At 43.8% G+C, this 10319-nt stretch overlaps 1 protein-coding gene across 1 annotated transcript; it reads left to right on the top strand.

Annotated features, from left to right (window-relative positions):
• Nucleotides 1-102: 102 nt before the first annotated feature.
• cfl2 (cofilin 2 (muscle)) lies at nucleotides 103-3747 on the top strand. The gene is made up of 4 exons (XM_010756190.3): nucleotides 103-250; nucleotides 1376-1683; nucleotides 2114-2190; nucleotides 2777-3747. The coding sequence occupies exons 1-4, from the start codon at nucleotides 248-250 to the stop codon at nucleotides 2887-2889; spliced, it is 501 nt and encodes a 166-aa protein (XP_010754492.1). The 5' UTR covers nucleotides 103-247; the 3' UTR covers nucleotides 2890-3747.
• The last annotated feature ends 6572 nt before the right edge of the window (nucleotides 3748-10319 follow it).

Genomic DNA, 10319 nt, shown 5'->3' with positions numbered 1-10319 from the left:
CTTCCTCCTCCTCCTCTCCCCGCTCCCTCCTGTCCCCCCCCTTCCTCCTCCTCCTCTCCCCCCTCCCCTCCCTGTCCCCCTTCCTCCTCCTTCCTGTCCCCCCTTCCCTCCTCCCCTCCTCCTCCTGTCCCCCCTCCCTTCCTCCTCCTCCTCCTCCTCCGGTCGGACGGCCACATTCCCCGCTACCTTTCACCCCTGAGAAGCCCCGATCTGACGGAGAAGCAGCGCGGACAAACCCCGGGACAACATGGTAAGGAGCTCCGGTAGACCGTGTCCCCGGCGTGGCGGTGGCCGGCGGAGGCGGCCTGTGTGCGGGCAGCGCGGCGCGGCTGTCCGGGACCGTTATGTAGCGTGATGTTAGCTAGCATGGCTGCCGCTCCGCCGACACCGACCGTTACTCGGCGTGTACGGCCCGGAGAAACATTTCCCGCTGACGGGGTTCGGTCTGCTCTCGGTACCGGAGCTTTTCGTCAGTTTATGCGAGCAACGGACCGTGTTCAGAGCCGTTCCGGGACGGACCGAGCCGGGCCTGCCCCCAGGCCGTGTGGCCCGGGGCGGCCATCTTATTACCGCTGTGGTCCCGCTGGGCTGACCGGCCCGCACCCAACCGGGACATACGGCAGGAGCCGGACCGAACCGGGCCCGCTGGACTCATTGAATCAGATTAAAGAGGTTCAGCTGAAGCAGCGAGACCAGGAGGCCCGGTTCGAACCGAGTCAGACAGACGGACCGTGACTCTGCAGTCTGACCGACGCATAATTTATTCAAATATTAACTGACCTCATGAATAATAATGAGCTCATTATAAATCTTTGTCTTCAGCAGTAAGTCCGATTAATTAGCATAAAATATATAATTCATGCTGATCACGTGACAGGAAGTCACTCATTAATATTTTAATGAGGTCAATGAAATACTGAATTAAATACTGCTGCGATCAATAATGTGATGATCAATCAGTGTGATCAGCTGATGATCATTTCCTGTCGGCTGATTGGGGAAACAATGACGTCATCGATCAATACGCTTAAATAAGATGTCACAGTCCAATAGCAGCGAAGGAAGTGAGTCACGTGAGAGCCAGCATGTCACAGTGAAATGTGTCTGTTTCCATGGTTACACACCTAGCAGCTAATGTAGCATGACATCATCAACGTAAAAAAAAAGCGTTTACTTCGACCAATCAGACGCATCCGGTAAAGACCGCAGTGATGTCATCGCAGCACTGTGATGACACTGACCAATCAGATCTGTTTCAAAATAAACCACAATGCATCAGACAGCGTGAGGTCATCAATGATGTCAATGTGTTCAATAAGACCCGATCCTGGTCCCGGTCCTGGTCTGAAGCTGACCCGCTCTCTGTGTTCTGCAGGCGTCAGGTGTGACAGTGAACGATGAGGTCATCAGGGTGTTCAACGACATGAAGGTGAGGAAGTCTTCGACCCAGGACGAGGTGAAGAAGAGGAAGAAGGCGGTTCTGTTCTGTCTGAGCGAGGACCGGAAGAAGATCATCGTAGAGGAGGGGAAGCAGATTCTGGTGGGCGACATCGGCGAGACCGTAGACGACCCATACGCCTGCTTCGTCAAGCTTCTCCCCCCCAACGACTGCAGATACGGCCTGTACGACGCCACCTATGAGACCAAGGAGTCCAAGAAGGAGGACCTCGTCTTTGTCTTCTGGTACGGTACTGATCTGGGCCTGACCCAGGCCCGTCACGCTGCACATCCCTGTAACCATAGTGACAGACTCCACTCTGTGACATCATCAGTTAGTGACGGCCGTGTGGCGTGAGAGTGTGTCAAACCGGTTCACTGAACTGAGGTCCAGTCCAGGTCTGACGGCAGGTTCTGGTTCAGTGAAGTCACTCTTTTATTTTGAAAGTCCGGCCTTGTAGGGTCCACATCCTGGTTCAGAGGATCGGGATCACATTGGATCAGCAAGTTCTGATTGGGCCCACAGTCTGTATTGATGAGTCATCTGAACAGATCCTGGTCCAGCCCTCTCTGAGACTGGACCTGGTTCGGTCCTGGTTTTAGGTTCGGTCCCGTGTAGCTGTTCTGAACAGCAGTGCCTCTGATTGGTTGATTTGACATGTGATGTCATCCTCAGGGCGCCGGACAGCGCTCCGCTGAAGAGCAAGATGATCTACGCCAGCTCCAAAGACGCCATCAAAAAGAAGTTCACAGGTGAGTCGTCACGTGACGTCAGTCCCGGTGCTTTCAGACGGCGGTGTAACCATGGGAACCACAGAAACAAATCAGGAAGTGATTTGACCTCTGTTCCCCACTTCCTGTCTGTGTGATGACATCACAGCAGATCGCAGGTAACCAGGAGTCACAACACCTGCGTCACCGAGCAACCGCTCGCCACCTGAAAGCACTGGAGCTGTTGAAGGTCTATGTGTGACCCACCTGGAACACCTGTCAGGTCCAGGTGTGTCTGTGGGAGGTTCAGGCGTGTCTGTGGGAGGTCCAGGTGTGTCTGTGGGAGGTCCAGGTGTGTCTGTGGGAGGTCCAGGTGTGTCTGTGGGAGGTTCAGGTGTGTCTGTGGGAGGTTCAGGAGTATTTGTAGGTTCAGGTGTGTCTGTGGGAGGTTCAGGTGTGTCTGTGGGAGGTCCAGGTGTGTCTGTGGGAGGTTCAGGAGTATTTGTAGGTTCGGGTGTGTCTGTGGGAGGTCCAGGTGTGTCTGTGGGAGGTTCAGGTGTGTCTGTGGGAGGTGTGACTGTGGCCGTGTCTCTCCTACCCCTCTGTGACCTCAGGTGTGTCTCCTCAGGTATCAAACACGAGTGGCAGGTGAACGGGCTGGACGACATCCAGGACCGCAGCACACTGGCCGAGAAGCTGGGCGGGAATGTGGTGGTGTCTCTGGAGGGCAAGCCGATGTGATGTCATCGCGGTGAGCCAAGCGGAGTCAAGCCAACCGCCGTGCCATCTGGACCGAAGCACCTGACCCCACCTGAACACCGCCGCTTCACCCAGCAGCTTGCTCTGTCTGACCCACGTCCTGACGGCGTCTTTGTTTTCTTTTTGTTTTTTTTTGCTTTTTTCAACATGAAGGAGATCTCATTAACATAATGATATGCAAGCCCCTCCCACTTTGTTGCCACCTGACTGTTCACCTGGCAGAAAAAACCCAACAGACCACGACACAAACCCCAGGAAGGTTGTCACTCTCTCACAGCCAGAGTTTTGCCAAAAAGTCGATGTGAAGGAAGCAGCCACACGTGTCGGAGGCGAGCGCCACGCCGCACCGCGAAGCTCCGCCTCCGGCAGCTTTTTACATATGACTTTATTTATTATTGTAAACTGTTGTTTCTTCTTCTGTGTTCAAACCAGGCAGACTTGTTGTTAGACTATGCATTCACCAGAGAAGAAGACGACAATTGTAACCCAGCACCTTTTGTTGAAACACTACAGGTTGAAACACCACGCTAACGTTTGTCATCAAGCTAACATTTGTCACCTCCATTTTCATTCCCGTCTGGCTCATCACCATTCTAGCTGTTTAGTCGTCGCCTTACTTTCAGTTTGAATGTAACCATCCACACCAGTTAGTTAGAGTACGCTTTTATTTTGTAAAGAAACACTACAGGAAGCTGATTTGACCCCAGCAGTGAGAGACGACCCCGCCGCCGCCACCACAACTACAACGACAACAACAAGAACACAACATCTGGAGCCTTAAAGTGAACGTTGTTTCTGAGATCACAGGAAGCCACTTTGCAATAAAAGCCTGTGGCCGATCTGATGCCTCCGTCTCTGCTTCCACCAGTCACAGAGCATTCCTTCAACCAATCACATTAGATCCATTAGAACCAGTATTGCACCAGTTCGAACCAGTGTTAGACCAGCTAGAACCAGTGTTACCACCGCTGGAAACAGTGTTATGCCCATTAGATCCAGTGTTACGGCAGTTAGGACCAGTGTTACCACATTAGAACCACTGTTACCCCAATTAAAACCAGTGTTATAGCAGTTAGGACCAGTGTTACCACATTAGAACCAGTGTTGCGCCAGTTAGAACCAGTGTTACCACATTAGAACCAGTGTTACGCCAGTTAGAACCAGTGTTGCACTTGTTAAAACCAGTGTTACAGCAGTTAGAACCAGTGTTACCACATTAGAACCAGTGTTACGCCAGTTAGAACCAGTGTTGCACCAGTTAGAACCAGTGTTACCACATTAGAACCAGTGTTGCACTCGTTAAAACCAGTGTTACCACATTAGAACCAGTGTTATACCAGTTAAAAATAAGTATACTACATTAGAACCAGTTTTTTCATTGTTTTTTTCAGATCAGAAATAATTCTTTGGGTTCTTTTTGGAATTTTAATTCTGCTCGGTTTTGTAATTCTGCCAGTGTGCATATCTGTTTTGAACTTCAAGAGAATCTGAACGCTATGAACAGATAGACATTAAACATTGTGAGAGGTTTTCCAAATATTGTTTGCTTTCCAGACAGAACCGGGGCACTTCAGGTTCTGTTTTCTACAGAACATGACGATAGATCCGGTTCTTTAAGGAAACCTGTTTGTGTTCTGCAAACAGCACGTGGAAAAAATCTGCTCATTTAGTCAGTTCATTCTGATTGGCTGTAGCTTGTTCAACTCAAGTTTACATTCCAACTGAATCTCAATCCTAACTTCCTGTCTGAGTCCTAACTTCCTGTCTGAGTCCTAACTTCCTGTCTGAGTCCTAACTTCTTGTCTGAGTCCTAACTTCCTGTCTGAGTCCTAACTTCCTGTCTGAGTCCTGACTTCCTGTCTGAGTCCTGACTTCCTGTCTGAGTTCTAACTTCCTGTCTGAGTCCTAACTTCCTGTCTGAGTTCTAACTTCCTGTCTGAGTCCTAACTTCTTGTCTGAGTCCTGACTTCCTGTCTGAGTTCTAACTTCTTGTCTGAGTCCTGACTTCCTGTCTGAGTCCTGACTTCCTGTCTGGGTCCTGACTTCCTGTCTGGGTCCTGACTTCCTGTGTGTCGAGCAGCATGAGCAGCTGAATCAATGGACTGTAAATTCCTGACCTTAAAAGGTCGTAAACAGTGAAAGCATTTAGTGAGTTTGAACCCAGCTCCAGCAGAAATCAGAACCAGGTTCTGGTTCTGAATAAAAGATTTCCACGTCCGGTTGTTGAACTTGTCATATTAAGAATAAAAGAGAAGCAGCCGAAGCTGCTGACGCTCCGATCGGCTCCACAGAATCTGATCCTGCTGCTTCTATTTCTGGACCACAGGCTATTGAGTCCAGACACCACAGTCCACAAAAGGGAAAACCACGAGGACGAGACGACAGAGAGCTCACACACAACATACACACAACAAATACACAACTAACACAACTAACACAACAAATATACAATATACACAATGTGGTGTGTGAAATAAAATAATGTGAAATAAATAAAGTTAGTGCGTCCGCAACACTTAAAATGTTGTTAATGCCTATTTTTATAACATTATTATATCATTAATATATATATATCAAATCAAATCAAATCAAATCAATTTTATTTGTATAGCCCAAAGTCACAAAGTACATTTGCCTCAGAGGGCTTTACAATCTGTACAGGGAGTGACACCCTCTGTCCTTAGACCCTCGGTTCCAGTGAGGAAAAACTTGCCCACAAAAAACCTTTAACAGGGAAAAAATGTGGAAGAAACCTCAGGAAGAGCCACAGAGGAGGGATCCCTCTCCCAGGACGGACAGACGTGCAATGGATGTCACGTGTACAGAACAAATCAACACAAACATATTGTACAATGACTGATAAAATGACAATGAATTATAATGAATGATAAAAATGATTACAGTAATAGATATGGTAGTAATAATGACAGTAATAATATATGTAGTGGGCGTCATGCAGGATCACAGCAGCAGCCACGATCCACGAGAACCTGCTGGACGACAGAGCACAGAAACTCCGGGGAAGTTTGGTTAGTAATATAGTGTATAGTATATAGTATATAGTAATATAGTATATAGTGAACAATATTTTTTTATTAATAGATTAACACACATTAACACACTTATTAACAACATTAACATCAAATCAAATCAAAACAAATTTTATTTGTAGAGCCCAAAGTCACAAAGTCCATTTTCCTCTGAGGCTTTACAATCTGTACAGGGAGTGACACCCTCTGTCCTTAGACCCTCGGTTCCAGTGAGGAAAAACTTGCCCAATTTTATCATTAAAGAAGCTCATGAAGTCATTGCTACTTAGACCTAAAGGAATAGATGGCTCAGTAGAGCTGTGGCTCTCTGTTAGCCTGTCTACAGTGCTGAAGAGAAACCTGGGGTTGTTCTTAAATTAATACATCATGACTCTACCTTTGCAATATTATTTATATCTTTATCTATTTACATTTGTTTGCCTATTGTTGTTTATTAGTTTCTTATTTACTGTATAGGCTGAAGGATTCTCTGGTCTGTTGTTTTTTGCTTTTACTATTTTTTTCTGTACTTCTATAGTGTATATCACACCTTGCTGCTGTAACAAAAGAATTTCCCCATTGTGGGATGAATAGTATTGAAGCATCATCTAATCTAATCTATTTTCCTCTATTAATGAAGAGTAATAGGCTGCTCTGGCATTACGGAGAGCCTTCCTGTATGTTTTCAGATCTTGCCAGACTAGATGAGATTCTTCCAGTTTAATGGCCATTTGCGTTCAGATTTACGTGCCTCTTGCTTTAATATACGAGTCTGTTGGCTATACCATGGTGCTAACCTCCTTTGTTTAATTATCTTCTTTTTCAGAGGTGCAATAGAGTCTAGAGTTGTCCGTAATGAGCCTGTAGTACTATCAACAAGATGATCTATTTGTGAGTGGCTAAAGGAAGCAGACAAGTCCTCTGTTACAGTTAGACATGGCATTTGATTCAATGCTGAAGGAATCACTTCCTTAAATTTGGCTACAGCACTATCAGATAAACATCTGCTGTAGAAGCTTCTACACAAAGGCTTATAGTCCGGTAGTATGAACTCAAAGGTTATTAAAAAATGGTCAGACAGAAGAGGATTCTGTGGGAAGACTATTATATTATCAGTTTCAATGCCATATGAAAGAACAAGATCAAGAGTGTAGTTCAGACAATGAGTCAGTTTATTTACACTCTGACAGAAGCCAATTGAGTCTAATAGAGAGATAAACGCAGTACTAAGACTATCATTGTGGTTGTCCACATGAATGTTAAAATCACCTACAATAATTACTTTATCTGTTTTAAGGATCAAGCCTGATGCAAATTCAGATAAAAATTCAGAATAAGGACCTGGAGCTCGATATACTGTAACAAATAAAATTGTCTGCGATATTTTCCAGGTTGGGTGAGTGAGGCTAAGAACAAGACTTTCAAATGAATTATAATTTAGTTTAAGTTTAGAAAATATTAATAGACTTGAGTCAAATATAGCTCCAACTCCACCACCTCGACCAGTACTTTGAGGAACATGAGTATTACAATGACTGGGAGGAGTGGATTCTTTTTTTTTCCAACAATGTCTTTATTCATTTTCAGACACATAACACATGCATATACATATACACACATACATATAACATACATATAACTACTGAGGCTTCAAACTGTGTGTAGAACCGTCTTCAATTCGCGAACAAGACATAACAACAAAACGGCAACACAAATAATAAATATAAATCACTTACAAAGAAAAGGAACTTAAATACACAATAAAGTATAATACAAAAATTACGTGAGTAAAGTTAAAAAAACAACAACAAAAAAACAGAAATACAGATGGGGGAGAATAAGTACAAAACAAACCATACACTGATCATATTCACAAGTGTGCATTACACATAAATCAGAAAGGGGTCAATCTACTCCAGACAGTAATCATTTTCCCGAATGAACTGCAGAGGGCTACTTATAGGTCATCCCCAGGTGTTTCCAGCAAACCAGACAAGTCTTTATTCGAAAGAATATTTCTAAAGGGCCCCCAGATGTTATCAAAAATGGGTTGTTTACCTTTGATTGCATACGTAATCTTTTCTAAGGGCAGAATTGTTGTTAATTCAGAAAGCCATTTACCTATCCTTGGTCTATCCACCTCTTTCTAAGCTTGACAGGGAACCAAACAGAATCTCCACTTCATTCACTAGAATCTCGAGCTCAGACTCTGTGAAATTCATTTTCTTTCCTTTGTTCATCACGTTATCTGATCATACAAAGAGGTGAATTTCAGGTCCAGGGCCTATTTAAATAGGTTTGCATATGTAAATTGGGGCGTGGACAGGGAGGAGTTGCATGTGCGCTCAATTCCACGTTGATTGGGATGTACAAAAGAAACGTGCTTGAATCCATGCGTACGCACACTTTGATACATCTGAATATTTTTGTGCGTACGACAGTTTTTGGGTTTTGGTGTACGCCAAGTTTCATGTATTTTTCAAGTATTTGTACATGAGGCCCAGGACTCGAGCTTATTTACTGAGGATTCTGAAGATTCACCGACCAATTTATTATATTTTGGAGATCAAGCCCCTTCCCTGGCAGTCTTTCACCATCATTTCTTCGAGCGTTGATAGGCTAGGAATAGACAAGGTTTTGTTGAGTTCTAATAAAATCCCTCAGTTGTAAATATCAAAAAAATTGGCTGCGAGCTATGTCGTGTTTGACCACAACTTCATCAAAAGACAACAGATCTTTATCATCAGGGCTATAAAGATCTATTTTTTGTAACCCCTGATCAGCCCAAATTTTCTTGGTGTTATTTTTGAGTTTCTTAAAATTAGCTGAGTACAGGTAAATGGGCGAAGGCAGCTTCAGTGTATCACCTTCCAATTCTCTCCACAGTGGCACATTCTTCCCAGAGTAATAAAACATAAAACATCAGTGTTCTCAGTTGCGCCGCCCAGTAGTACCATAGTGGGTTTGGACATTTAAGCCCTCCTCTATCATAGGGCAAGTACAACATGATAGACGCAGCCTGGGGCGTCTGTTGTTCCATAGAAACCTAATGAAAAGTGTCTTCAGCTGAGAAAATAAATTGCTTGGTGGAGGGCAGCGGTAAGTTTTGAAATAAATACAACAGTTTAGGAAGTACATTCATTTTAAGAGTGTTTATCCTCCCCATTAACGACATTGGTAAAGCAGCCCATCTATCTAAAGATTTTGAGATCTCTTGCATGACTGGTCTATAGTTAGTTTCTATGATATTGTTAAGCAATGGAACAATATGAATACCTAAATAAGAAAAGCAATTGACGACTTTATATTGTGCAGTTACATTCGTTGTTTTTTTCCTGTCTGCATGGTTTAATAACATAATGGATGTTTTATATTTATTATTCTTATAACCTGAAATCTTACCAAACTCCCTAATCAAGTCTAACAGGGTTAGGATGGATTTGTTGGTATTTTTGAGAAAAACAATTATGTCATCCGGATATAAGGCTAAACGGTGCTCTGTCTGTCCTATGGCTATTCCAGAGATGCTATCATGTGCCCTCACTGCAATTGCCAGAAGTTCGATTGCCATAATGAACAACAATGGAGACAAAGGGTCCCCTTGTCTACACCCTTTATTTATTTTCAGATTTTTTGAAATATTACTGTTAGTCAAAATATGTGCATATGGTTCCTTATAGAGTAATCTTATCCAATTACAGAAATTATCTCCCAACCCAAAACGTGCCAGAATCTCGAACAAATAAGACCATTCCACTCTGTCGAGCGCTTTTTCAGCATTGAGGGACAGTAAAGCGGTGTCAGGAGCCCCCTTTTGATGGTAAAGAATATTCAAAATCCTTCTGACATTATAGACGCCTTGTCTGCCTCGAATTAACCTATTCTGATCCCTCCCAATTATCTGTCTGCCTCGAATTAACCTATTCTGATCCCTCCCAATTATCTATTACTTCAATTATTTTTGCTAAAATCTTACAAAGTATTTTCAAATCTGCATTTAGCAGACTGATAGGTCTCCAGTTTTCGCATTTATCTTTTGGTTTACCCGCCTTTGGGAGCAGAGTATTTAATGCTCCTCTTAGAGACAATGGCAAGGTACCATTTTGGAAGGATTCTAAACATTTCTAAAATTGGAGTCAGCAATTTATTTTAAAATGTTTGATAAATTTCAATAAATTTCAAATGAAGTGGAGATTCTGTTTGGTTCCCTGTCAAGCTTGGAAAGAGGTGGAAAGACCAAGGATAGGTAAATGGCTTTCTGAATTAACAACAATTCTGCCCTTAGAAAAGATTACGTATGCAATCAAAGGTAAACAACCCATTTTTGATAACATCTGGGGGCCCTTTAGAAATATTCTTTCGTGAGTGAGTGGCAGCGTGTGT

This window comes from Larimichthys crocea, chromosome XXIV, assembly GCF_000972845.2.
Source record: "Larimichthys crocea isolate SSNF chromosome XXIV, L_crocea_2.0, whole genome shotgun sequence".
Classification (NCBI taxonomy): Eukaryota; Metazoa; Chordata; class Actinopteri; family Sciaenidae; genus Larimichthys; species Larimichthys crocea.
Note: the sequence above shows the minus strand (reverse complement) of the source record. Positions and strands in the feature narration are given on the sequence as shown.